Here is a 14252-nt window from a genome sequence, read left to right on the forward strand (position 1 = left end):
TGCCAGCGCTCCTCAGCCGCTTTGCACACACATAAATCACAACCTTCTTTATAGACCGATTGCTCCCCCTGGCTGAGCTGTAGTATAATTTCATGATTCTCTCCACAGGATATTTTAGAGCATTTTCATGACAGAGACTTCCTCAGCATCCTGACCTTTTTGCAGGACCAAGTCATGCATACATAGTTTTTAAATTTGGTGTGCATTTTAAAACATGATTTTAATATTATTGGGATCTTTAAAACCTCTGGTTTCTAATGCTAATTGAATATGGCTAAGGTAAGGATCTTTATTTCTATTTCTTAATTATGACCTATTTTCTTTAGAGGAGAGTATATGTTTGCAAAGGACATGACCTCAAGGATTTACTGAATTGTTAGCAAATAGCTTCAGTACTGTGTGTCAAAGCAACTGCAGGTGCTGCCTAAGATATGGATCCCAAGCAATGGAGGAAAATTCATGTATGGACAAAATGTTAGATATCATGGGAACATGCCAAGGTATTTTGGATTTTAAGAAAGAAAGAAATAGAAGAGAAGTTGTAAAACTGGTCTGTATAAGAATTACTATTCAGTCTTTGCTAAGGACAGAACTAACCAGATTATCAAGATTAAATTACACCCACAGTTTTGGTTAGTGGATACAGCTGTATTTTAGGTTAGGAGGCTCTGGATAATATTATTAGATGATTACGTGAGTTTCAAAAAGGACTCTAAGAATATAACATGCCTTGCAGTTCACACTGACCCTCCCCACTCCCAGGTTGTGTTTTTTCATCTTGATAAAAAACAACAACAAATAATTCACGTGCATAAAATGTAGAAAAGGGAGACTGGAAACTGCAAGTCCACATGTGCCAGTAGTAGTAGTATAGAGAAAACACACACACATTTTTTCATGCATTTCCTTACTTTTCCCCTTGGGTTGTTCTGTTGAAAGAAAACCATTGCTCTTAAAAACATTAAAGATAAAATTTACTTCTCCAACATACTGGTTAGACTATACTTTTGTCAACCCCTCCCTCATCCTCTTCCCTGAAGTTTCACAGTGAGTGCTGCTCTGAGGTATTGCTGCTTATTATAGGTGTTTCCTTAATTTGATTGTAATATACTCTTTGACAATGAATTAACCTAGGACCAAATGTCTAACCACTTTAAATAATTTATACCTTGCAGTCTTCATAAATACATGTGAACACAAAAACACATACAAATAAATACAGAAGAAACGGGTATACTTGCTATGACTTATGATTCTATTCAACACAAAGAAACTATTTAGTTTCCTATTTAATGCTGATGTATCAAAGATTAATTGAATTTATACTTTCCAGTGAAATAAATGCTTGGTAGTAAGCATTGTCCAATTTTTTTTGTCAAGCAAATATGTCTTTGAAAACAATTACTGTGAAAGGTAATTTTTATTTATTATTTATTATACAGTTTTTATTTTTTATTACTGACAAATATTTCTCAGAGCAGTATTATCAGAATAGACTCAACTCTTGTTTTTTTTTCTTTCTCTCTTTCAACCTCAGTATTTTTTCCTCTCTCCTCTTTCCCATATGTATAGTTTTTTTCTATGTTAATCCTTTAAAAAGTAATGCTAATTGGGGTTCATCAAATATAAAACAGAATCAGAAAATATATCCAATACCTTCTGCAGATGTTTTTGTTTTCTTGGAATCTGAAAACACAAAGATATAAAGCAGATAAGTTCAATCAACAACTGATTAGCTCACAACAAAATGTTCATTCACCTTGAAATCATTTTCAACAAAATGGATTGATTACATATTTTTAGAATTTAGGGCTTAAAGAGAATTTTTTTAAGAGGGTGAGTCTGAGAATGAGATAGGAAGTGAGAAACTTTTTGAAGTACAAAATATGAAAAAGTAAGAAAAAATAACCATATATAATTTGCATAGAGATTACATTGTATCTATAAAAGAAGTTAATAATATTTTCATAGAAAGACAATCTGAACAATATATGATCTGTTTCTATAAAAATTAGCTGGAGTCCATGATTTTAGTTTGCAACATTTTTCATTTGTTCAATCTCAAGCAGTCCAGGTGAAATATGTTGTACTCTCTTTGAATAATCAATACATTTTCAATATAAACATTCAATTATTCCAATTGTAATGGAAAAGAAACTGGTGGATTTTGGCTTATGGGTTACTAATGAACACATCATTATGCTTAGTAACTGCTATTTAGTGAAGTGTATTCAGTGGTCAGCAGACATCTATTTTATTTTTAGTCTTTTGGTTATTCAACTTAGATCTGAGAAATATGTTATTTCCAAAATATAGGCCATGAAACTACCATTCCTATCGCTTTAAAATAAAGAGGCCTTTGAGCTCATTTAATTTAGGATGGAGGCAAGTTAACTTAGATTTTTGCTTAGAATATTTTATTTCTTATACTCTGTGTTCTTTCTTTTACCTCTTCTGTAACTGTATTTTGAAATTCTCCAATATTAGTGAAATTAGAATCATAACAATGAACCACAAATTGCTACTTGCAAAAGGTAAATAAACTCTTTTCTGGTTAACAATTGTATGGCTTAGAACCTAGAACAGTAGACATCCACTAACAGTTTGCAAGTTAATGGATCTGTGTGCCTTATGGTGAGATGGGTTCATAGCATGATTTTACTTCCACAAAGAACTAACGGACCTAAAATGTTTGAAGAGGACAATGAGCAGGAACCTGTTCACAAGAACTGTTAGATGGTCAACTGAGTTGTTATGTAAGAACATGTGGCAGTGCAATGAGAGTATCAACCTTCTCCCATAGAATTGTAAGCTGAAAGCACATTTCAGGAAAACAACTTGGGAAGAATCCAGAAAGCCACAAAAATGAGCATGCTTTTCATGTAATAATTATAGTTCTGTATTTCCCCCTAAAAGCGCTCAAGCTCGCTCGCTCTCTCTCTCTCTCTCTCTCTCTCTATATATATATATATATATATATAATGTATACATACACACATATGTAATATATATATTATTGATTTCGGAGAGGGAGGGAGAGGGACAGAGAGACAGAAACATCAATGATGAGAATCATTGACAGGCTGCCTCCTGCACGCCCCCTACTGGGGATTGAGCCCGCAATCTGGTTACATGCTCCAATCAGGAATCCAACTGACCTCCTGATTCATAGGTTGGTACTCAACCACTGAGCTACACCATGCTTTTTTAACGTCACTGTTTTACACCTCTAAATGTTTGGAATATTAAACAGTAGGGGGACTATAAAGAATACACTGTCATTAAAACGATGTTTCTTCAACTTCTTTCTGAATTTATAATTTTTCTGTAATAAGGATATGTTTCACATAGGAAAAAAACAAACAAGCCTTATTTTTCAAAATGATAGGTGCATGGAACACAACATTTATTTATTCAGTAAACATTTCTAAAGATTATTATGTCTAAAAGTAAACGAATTTTAGACTAGACTTTATTAATATTCACCACCTTCCCCACAAAGAAATCAATCTTTTTCTCGTTATTGTTTCTCATCCGAAACTATAATGGATTGGGTTAAATCTGCTATCTAAAACACAAGTGCTTTGCAAGCACTTTCACATTCATTTCCTTCATGAATAATTATCCTAATCAAGTGAGTACTTTAAATATATAGAAAAATAACCTATTAAATAATTTTATATAATGACATAATAAATATCATCTTTGTCATTTACCTGACTATATATTAACAGTATATAGTGCCTACTTCTGTTTAAAGACATGGATTTCTATAGTCCAGCAGCTGAAAGTCTGAAGTGGATAGTTCAATGGCCATCATGACTTTTCAATGTGTTTGGCCCAGTATAGTGGAGCGGGATTTCTGCCTGCCCAAGAAATCCAGTGATCTTCACTGAGTATCTTTTGAGCCCAGAATGCTGCCAACGTGGAAAACAGAGCATGATGAGCCCATAGTTATTCAGGAATACAATTGAAATAAAGCTTGGGAATAATGTTGAAACAGACTGAGGATAAATGTGGCAGACTAGGGCAAGGTTATTGCCAAATGCCCCATTCTGCAGCTAGATGCTGGCATGAGATAGGTGTGGAAAGCTAAATACAATATGCATGTCTGTAAAATGTCTGTTGTTTTAAATTTGTTTTCTTTCTTCCTACTAATAAGAATTGATAATATATTGTACTAAATAGCAATTGTACTAAAATGAAAGAAAAAATAATATGCAGTTCAGGATCAGGTAGAGTATAACACTTATTGAGATTAAAAAAATATTTCATGAAGTTGAAATGTAAAAAATAACAAGCCACGGTCTATTGAACTAGACCTTTAAAAAGTTCACTATATTTGCGTGTAAGAACAGGAAAGCATAGTTAAATTAACTTAAAATGATGTCATTAAAAATCATCTTTTGGAGCCAACAGAGCAGCAGACTTACACAAGTAAAATACTCAAGTAACCGAAAAATATAATGCTTGCAATTGAAAGATCACATTCTGACTCTTAAGAGCTATTAAGTACCAGCCTTTAATACTCATGCTATTAAACTTCATTATGCCCTCTCAGCACTCTGCCAAAACAGCTTAAAAATATCATAAAGGCTTATGTGGCGACTACACTTCCCTAAAAACCATCTGCCCAATAATCTGAATGAGCCTTTTATTAAGAACATTGAGGCCTGTAGCAGCTGTTATTCAAAAGTAGTGATGTGTTTGCAATCTGTTCAATTCCATCACTCACTCAACTTTAGTAATGTACCAGGTATGGTCTATTATGTTTCATAAGAGATGCCAGAAGGAAATGAAATACCAATTGACATTGAAGGGAAAAGATAACTCTCTGGTAGTCTAATAATGTTGGTAATGAAGTACCCATCTACTCTGTGAAACTGACCCAACTGACATATGTGTTCAATTACAAAACCAGATATTTTGCGTTGTTTTTCAGCACGATTTCTCCAGTTCTGAAGCCCTGGAACTTGAGACTAATTCTTACATGAAGTTTTGCATTTTATTTTACTTCCTCTTGTTCCGGTTACAAGAAACAATAAATCTAATCCGGCTAGTTCTCAATGGAGCTCTATCTTTCAGAAGATAACCTGTGTGGGAATTCATCAAGAAGCAGAATAGGATCTACTGAGATCTGCTGTGCAACCCAAATAGCAGCTAGTGATTAATTACATCAGAGATGAAATTGCCAACAATTGACTATAATTTTCCAGCCCTAAAATGCTCACTGGATAATAACTCCCAATAATAAAAAGGAATTTTCTTTGCCTGGATATGAAAAATTAAGTGCCTACTCATAATCCTCTGGCTATTATATTTATCTTGAGTCTTACATTATTGCTTCATTCACAGAATGAATATTTGTTGAGTGATGTGTGAAGTGAGGAAATATTTTAGTCCCTGTAGGGGATAAAAGTGAATTAAACATGGCCCCTTTACTCAAAAGTCTTAAAGTCAATCAGAATAGAAAGAAAATGAATACAAGTAATATGATGTACAGGGTGGCAAACCATGAGTGATGGTAGGAGTTATAGATAAACTCTGATGAGAGATTATAAATGAAAGAGAAAGTATATGTAATTGGGAGGGTCAGACAGAAGTCTTAGAAGAAGGAGAATTTGTTTTGGACCCTGAAAACATTGCATATTTATAGAAGAAAAAGAAAGGGTAAGCTCTGTTATGATAATAGCAGAAACAAAGGCAAGCTAGCACATTTTATGTGTAAAATTGAGAGTGGCTTAGAATAGATGAAGTATCCATATATATAAAAGACTAAATGACTGTCTGACCGTCCAACCGGTAGCTATGATGCACAATGACTACCAGGGGGCAGACGCTCCAACCAGTAGCTATGAAGCGCACTGACCACCAGGGGGCAGACAGTGCAGGAGCTGCCGAGCTGCAGTGACTTGGCAGCAGCAGTTCTCTGGTGATGCACCCCAGAACCAGAGAGCAGGGGGCCCGATTCCAGTGTGTGTCACCCAAGAACCGCCCTCTTGCAATCCAGGACCCCTCGAGAGATGTTGGAGAGCTGGTATAACCCAGATCCCCGCAGGCCAGGCCGAGGGTCCCCACCAGCCAGAGGGACCCCTGCTTACTCTGCAGATGCTCTTTGAGCTGCAGCACCACCCCAGGTGCTGCTGGCTGGGGAGCAACCACGGAAGGTTGGCTCCCGGGTTTGTCTGGCCCATCTCACCCAGTCCCGCCCTGCCGGCCACCTTCTAATTAATATCCTTTCAATGTGCATGAATCCATGCATCGGGGCACTAGTATGATACATAAAGGAAGAAATTGGATGGGAATATAGGGTAAAAGGCTCCTCATGGTGCTGTGATGGTCTTGTACATAATCCATATAGGACAAGCAGGCAAAGGTTGAATCACAGCTAAATTGAGTCTTGACAGGTAGCTTGTGATCCTTCTGGAACATAAGAGGATTGGGAGATGGGGAGGATGCTGTGAGGAGCTGCTGTGAGGCCATCCCCCACATGCCTCCCTATCTCTCCTAGGGGGCTTTCATGAGAGTTTTCTTCTCATTGCCTCCTGGGTTCTCCTTCCTAGATCTTTTTGTAACAGAGCTGTAGACCCTAAAACCACTTGGCTGTAGTATGGAACTGCCTCCTCACCAGTGAAGGGTTCCTGATTTGTGTGGCATTATCTAACCTCTCTTCTTTAGGTATCAGCCTTTGTGGTGTGTGGAACAAGGACTATGAAGATCTGGCACCTTTGGCTACTCTCGCTTTGGCTGAGCATGATTTTCTCAGTCTCAGAAGGGCTCACTGCATCTTTACATGTGGAACTATTCAGGCCTTAGCTTTGCCTTTGCCTAGGAGTGTGCATGAGAGGAGGTCAAGAAGCAGACTATAGGGATTTGAATTGCAGGTTAAAACCTTTAGACTATCTTCTGTGGTTAGTGTGAAGTCACTGAATATTTTAAGTAGATAGTGACAAAAAAAAGAAGCCAATTTAATATTTTGGAAGAAGCTATTATAGGCAGGATAATTATTTAGGTCAGATATTCCAAATTTTTCATCTCAGGACTCCTTTGACTTCTTAACAATTTTAGAACCCCAAACAGCTTTTATTCACATAGGTTCTATCACTTTATGTTTATAATTTTAAAACTTAAAGATTAAAAAAATAGATATTTATTTATTTAAAAAATAATACACTCGTTACATGTTAACATCAATATTATTTTTAGGACAAATATACTTTCAAATATAAAAGAAATAATGAGATGAGTGACTTTGCTTCACAATTTTGTGACTCTCATTAATATGTGGCTTACTGGGAAGTCAGTTGGATTTACATAACTTCTTTTATATTGAATCTGTTGCAATATCACACATTATATAATCTCTGGCAAACTCCAGTGCACACTCATGGGAGGATGAAATGTAAAAGGGAAATGATGACTTCATGATTTTATAAAAATAATTTTAACTTTGCAGAACCACCGAAAGGGTCTCCGTGACCCTCAGAAGTCCTTGACCACATATTGGGAACCTCTGATTTCAGGCATCATTTCCTTGGTTCACATGAGAAGTCTAATATCAGTGAGAGGTCACAATTAGAGGGCTGGAGGTTGTGAGTGAAGATTAGCTTTCCTAATTATTTCTAGGAAGGATTAAACAAAGGAGAGGTCAGGTAATTTAAAAATTCTGGAGAACTAATTGTCAGAGGCAAAGGTAAAACAGAGGTTAAAGCTTATGCCAGAATTTGAGTCTCGGTGTCTATAAGGACAGCAAGACCATTACATAAGAGGTGATAGAGAATAAGCACATTTTTTAGAGAGAAAATGCAATTTTATCGGGGCAGATGTTGAGAACCTAACGGAGAGTAAGAGAGAAGGTTTGCTAATCGATCATGAGGAAAGTGTCTGAGTGGGGAGAAGGAGTGGTATACAGGGGAAACCTCGGTAGAAACAGGCTTGTCAAAGCAGGGCCTCGGTTGAACATTTATTCAATAATGCCATTCCACTCAGGCTAAGATATGGTTGTTCTGAGGCCAAAATTCCCAAGAACAGAAACATAGATGGGCAAAGCTCATGGAGCCAAGGATCGCTCTTGTTCAGGTTTCTGAAAGAGACTTGATGAGCCAGGCTTGGGATAAAATCTGCACATGAAATTCTAATTCTTAGAGTTCACTCATGCAAGAAATCCTTTGCGGCCCGATGCGCAAATCGTCTTTGATATTAAGAAAGTTGTTATGCACGTTTGCGTCTGTATTTTAAAATTCACCAGCAAAAGAACTTCTCGAGAGCATTCTAGTTAAATTCCTAAAATCCTTCTCGTTTTTTCTTTCTCTAGGAAAGTTGTCAGTAATTAGTATCTTTGAACGATATCCAAAAAGTCTGAATGTGAATAGAAATAAACTTTGTGTAAAATAAACTTTGTGTAATGTTGAAAATCCAAATTGTATCTGGTACTTGTTATAAATTTGCCTCACTTGAATAAACATATGTTCCCTGTCCCGGTGGGAAAGAGACCTGTGATCTTTACTGAGATGATGGAAAGTAAGAAAGAGGAGCTGAGAAGCTGTTGTCTATATACATTTCTGCTCTGCTTAACAGGAGACACATAAAGAGAAATAGGAACCCATGAAACAAATTCAAATGACTGCCTAGAGTAGCTGAACATTAAGCCTATTCTCCTATTATATACTGGGAACAATACAAATTATTGTAGATAGCTATTTTTTCTTAAATATAATCATTTCTTGAATGATAATATTAAATACTCAGGGGCATATGCTTTATATGTTTCACTGGATCACATGAATCTCTATAGGCAAATATTCCCAAGCTCTTCCAAATATTGCATATTGAACATGGACAATTTAAAAAAAAGATGTATAAAATCCAGGAAAAACAAGAAACGCTGAGCATAGCAATGAGAAATATATATATAAAAAGATTAAAACTATGCAATTTTACTTTGACTATCATTATATATACCCGAAAGTTTTTTAATATATGTTTGAATGCCAATGAATAACAAAATGACTGTTAATATTACTCCTTTAGCTCAATCAAAAGGTAAATTCTTTTTTATTCCTAAGAAGAAGTGATGGAGGAAAGATGAACATTTTTGAGGACTTCCTGTCTGTCCAAAACTGTGGCAGGAACTGATTCCTTCTTTTTTCTTGTAATGTCTCTGAACACTCACCACAACCGTCATCATATAAATTATATCATTGCCAAAATACACTGAAATATTTGCTATGTGTTTATGGGAACATTAATACTGATTTCAATCTCTTGATAATAAACATGTTAAGGTGTCTCAGTTAACCTTATGGTATTACTAGAGGCCCGATGCGAAATTTGTTCCCTTTCTTCCCCTGGCCGCCGGCACTGGCTTCCCTCCGGCACCCAGGACCCAGGCTTCCTTCAGGCGCCGGCAGGCAACAGGGACGCAGGCTTCCCTCACAGCCCCTGCTTCGTCTGGAAGGTCGTCCGGAAGGACGTCCGGTCTAATTAGCATATTACACTTTTATTATTATAAATGGTTTTGTTCTCTTTAAACAAACGATGACCAACTAAAATATTTTCTCCATCCTATGACTATTGACTCATAGATCCATGTTTAAAAGAAGCAGAATGTGACTCCCAAGCCATTATGATTATATAAAACTCTAATGTCACTAAATATAAATATAACACTTGCTTTCTTATTTTTTTCCAGATCATACAAACACTAACTAGAACATAATTGTCATTTTCAAAGTTAGAAGCGATTGCTTATATCTACAGGTTATTTTTACTGAGAAAATAAGCTTAGATTTATAAACAGTGGTGATAACTATAGACCTTGTCTAAGTGCTGTCAGGGCGCATTAGAAACATCTCTCCAAGCAGAATCCCAGTGGTGGAGATGACCTTAACATTCCCATCAGCTTGACTAAACTTAAATGGGCTTCTTCTTGACTATAGGCCCCAGACCTCCCTTTTGTGAGCACATTTACTTTAGAAAGCTTGCATTATAAATTCTTTCTCCATCCCTTTGAAATATAAATCTTCTACAACCAGAAATATCTTGCTCAAGACCTATGAGACATCCCCTTGAAATGTAATCATCAAAAGAGATAGTGCCCCTTCATCCCCGTCTCTGTGGGAGGGTAAGAAACTTAACTTCAATAAGCAACAATCAGCAGACACAGGCTGCCTAATCACATTGGCCACCCACCCCCTACCTCACCAGTGGCCTCCAGTACCTTTATACTAGCTCACCCCAGAGCTTAAACTGTTTAACTGTTCACACAAAGGCATAGTGGAAATTTTCATAAAACATACCTTCCTTCTTCTCATCTTTTTTAGCTGCTCCTGAAATAATAGAAAGAAAATAGTGTTAAACATATTAAATGAGCATTCCTCAGAGTATTCCTGGGAATAAGAGAATCTATTCCACGAATTCATAAATTCAGTGGATTTAACCCATACAAATCTGAAATAAGAAAATAACCTTAAAATATTATTTTATAAGATGGTGTTTTTTAATTGAGATAAAAACATAAAGCAAAAATGAATATAAAATATGCTGTTACATAGATAAGTCAAATTAATAAGTATGTGTTTAGCCCTACCTCTTGCCTGTACACTGTGCTTAATCAACACTTTCATCTAATTTTCTTAAAAGGACTATTCTAATAAGCTTTTGAAACTCTAGGTTACTATTCATTCAACAATAAATCATTCATTCTGAAAAAAAAAAAATAAGTTGAGCCTGCCTTGTCCGATGTAGTTGAAATATGAAAGTGAAGAGCCTATGGTCCAAATTCAAATTTGAAATCATTTTCCAGATTATCTCTTCAACTTCTTCCCCTTGAGCTCCTCTATTATGATGCTGAAATAACACTAACTTCCTGCGTCAAGTTATAGTTCCATTTCCACCATGACCTTCAGAAGCCTTAGTGCAAACAGGTGGTTGTGCTTTTTATAAGAACTATATACCTTAATTTCAATGATTCCTGGAACTAGTGGTCATTTGCTTGAGGAATGCACTCTGAGCTGCATTTGCAGGAATATAAAACACAAAAGTGATAATATTTGTCCTGCCTTTCTACTTCTCATAACATTTGCTACATTCTCTATCAGAACTCCTGTAAAGAAGAATCAGTTTTCTTGAACAACTTGATTTTCAAAAGAAAACTAAAATCCCACATCTTAGCTCTTAACCATTTTATCAAATATTGCTTATAAAAACATTGTGTCAAGTGGCAGTTAGCCAACCCATTTTGACAACATTTAGAAGGGCGATTTTGCATGTAGTTGGTTCCAGGATTAAATATAACAGCAAAATTTTGTCAGATGCAATCACATCATCTGCTAAGAAGTCTGCTACAAGGGTCTTCTGCCCAGAAATGAATGTGCCATCACCTAAATGTATCTCCTTAAATGTTCGATGTTGTATAATGTAGCAAAGGAGAGAAAAATAAAGACTTTTCTCCAATAAATATTTTACTTATTTTCCCTAGGTGTGTTCTGTAAAGTTTTCAATGATGACAAAGGCAGACACTTGTACCCATTCCTTGTACTTGCATAATATTACTACTCTTGGTTTGAGCATAAGGTTGCATAATTCATTGTATTCCAGTCTCCTGAGTTGGGACACTGGAGTTAGAACAACTTTCTCAAAGAATGTGATTATAGATGATAGCTAAAAAATACAACAAAACTATTTTAAAGAACCACTTTTCCCAAACTGCTGACTTGAAGAATTAATATTTTCTTGAAGGTCTCTTTTAAAACATCACTCTTATACCCCAAATATATTTGTAAGTAGATTTTCTCAGATGGCTCATAAAAACTAGGGTGATTTCTTTGTAATCATATCTGGAATCTAATTTTGCAGTCTTGGTATACAGATGAAGTAATACTAATTTTTTAAAAATTCTGACAGATTTTTTCTAATATGACACAAATTAGAAGGTATATTTGAAAACACTGGACACTTGTATATAATTTATAATCTCTATGTATCATATATCTGTCTACCCATCTATCAATCAATCTATGGTTTATTTTTGAAAATATAAGTAAAAACTCAATGACTGAAACTTGGAGTCAAGATACTAATTCCTGGGTCCTTCAGTGGTTCCCCTGCAAATTTGGCATTTGTCTTAGTCATGCTTTCTCCAGATGCTAAATAAATACTTGAAATGTGTACCTTCATGCAACGATGCAATGTTTTCTATAAGAACCCAGCAGATGGTGCTGTTCTGCAATAAACAGCTTTTGCTTCTGTCAATAAAAAGGTATGTAAGTGGAAAAAAATAAGAATTTTAAAGTGTTCTATTGCTTACCTTGTGCTGCAACTTTTATAGTCCCTTGTTTAGTTTCAGGGGATTTTCCTGGGTCTTATAAAGAGAAAGGGTAAAGAAATTAACATGAAGTATTGTCAGAAATATATACAACAAAATTTTTGTAAAGGAAAAATTACAAAAACAAAATAAAAAATTGAAAATATCTCCCTTAGCACTCAGAATTATTAAGAATTAAACACAATTATTAGTAAGATGGCTGAGACTTAAGCTTACTGAGACAAAAATAAAATTACTGAACCAAAGAAAAGCATAAAATAAAGTTTCCCCAAACTTTTTTATTTCCCTGTTAACTCACCATAGAACACTTAGCATTTGTTTAGCTCCTAAATTTGAAATCTTAGAATTCTTTGTAAATTATTTGTGTATTATAAGCCCTTGAAATGCATGAAACATTTAGGCATAAAGTGGCTTTTTGAAGGTTCCTGAGTGACTACTAAGAGAATAAAGCACAGTACAACCAATTTCAAGCTTGAGTCTTTGACTTAAGATGCCATTCCCTCTACTGCTCTGTGGTCAGGGGCAACAAAATGTAATGTGAGAGAATGGGCAAGTTCATTTTTAATCTTTCTTCCCTCTTGTCTTAGCTTTTTTCATTTCCCCCCCTTTGTTAAAAATTTTCTCTTTAAAGAAACAGAATACAAAAACAGATGACAAGCATTTAAATATGTTATTTACTTCGCACAAATGAAAAAATGGGAAATAAAGATTTCAAAAAGCAATGGTTTATATTTCACATTTCACATTTCACATTTCATTAAGTAGTGTTCCTGATTGTCTCTCTTATATTTTAATAATTGAATTATTACTTAATATGGGAAAGAAGATTTGGTCACTTGTCTTAGATATTGACCTTGACTCATTCATTCATCACATATATATTTAGGAGCTATTATGTGTATGGACTGGCTAGGTATAAATGTAGCAGTTGATACACATATATTCAATCGTATTTATCATCAAATATTAATTTCAGTTAGTTTAATACAGGGTAGGGCAAATAGGTTTATAGTTCTTTGTATGGAAAAACAAAATAATAATAAATAATAATACAAAAATAAACTCTGTGTTTCACATACAACTGTAAATCTACTTTTGCCAAATCCTGTATTATAATTCTAATTAAAGTTCTAAAATAACAAGAGCTCATCAGAATAACTTGGCAAGAATTATAAGCAAAGATTCCATGTTCTTTTTGTCCTAAGAAGAGGTTCCATTTGAAATTTATTCTTTCTTGTTTGTTGGTGAGAGAATCCTTCATTTGAGCCTTAACTATGATTATGAAAATCTAATTTTTATTTTGTTTTTATATAAAAAGTATCATTTGATTCACATATATGATTTCCACTATTAGTATGTTTGTTTTCCAGATAAAATGTATTTTGCCAAAATTAAGTTTAGAATCCATTTTATCTATGATCTTTTTATTACTATTTTTTTTCTGAGGAAAATTTCATGCCAACTATCATTCTAGTGTTTCCTTTGTCACATCTAATAGATGGTCTCAATAATTAATCAATGTTTATCTATAGATATTGAATTCATAACTAATCTATTTCTAAGCATTGCTTTAACCCTATAGGTACATGACTAGCTCTTAGTAGGCACTTAATAAATAATTGGTGAATAAAAAAGTGGATGAAAGGATTAAAGAACAGATCTAAAATATCACCAAAACTGCCTTAACCTACTCAGGTGTTTTACTTTTTAAGATTTCAATATGTCAGAGAAATGTAGGATACTTCCTTATTTAAAAAAAGATTTTACAATTAAAATCAATAAAGTGTCATAGAATTTTTACTCTTGATTTTCCTCCTATCTTCTCTTTTTCCTTAATGTGTTTTTGGATTACTTATCCTAACTGATTCCTCCACACCTAAGATTCTATTGGACCACCCGGTACACACAATTGTGAATTATGGAGAGC

The 14252-nt window shown here is 34.8% G+C and overlaps 1 protein-coding gene and 1 long non-coding RNA gene across 2 annotated transcripts in view; both read right to left on the reverse strand.

The window, feature by feature from the left end:
- LOC118660155 (triadin-like) overlaps positions 1-777 on the reverse strand; it is a 90155-nt gene extending 89378 nt beyond the window's left edge. Inside the window, exon 1 of the mRNA XM_036317275.1 lies at positions 748-777. Coding sequence (XP_036173168.1) covers positions 748-777 — 30 coding nt within the window. The remainder of the gene's footprint in view (positions 1-747) is intronic.
- Positions 778-911: 134 nt separating this feature from the next.
- LOC118660041 lies at positions 912-12371 on the reverse strand. The gene is made up of 4 exons (XR_004968796.1): positions 12308-12371; positions 10299-10328; positions 1657-1686; positions 912-929 (listed from the first exon to the last, which is right to left on the reverse strand). It is a non-coding gene; the product is annotated as an uncharacterized LOC118660041 (long non-coding RNA).
- Positions 12372-14252: the final 1881 nt, after the last annotated feature.

Source organism: Myotis myotis, unplaced genomic scaffold, assembly GCF_014108235.1.
Source record: "Myotis myotis isolate mMyoMyo1 unplaced genomic scaffold, mMyoMyo1.p scaffold_m19_p_7, whole genome shotgun sequence".
Classification (NCBI taxonomy): domain Eukaryota; kingdom Metazoa; phylum Chordata; class Mammalia; order Chiroptera; family Vespertilionidae; genus Myotis; species Myotis myotis.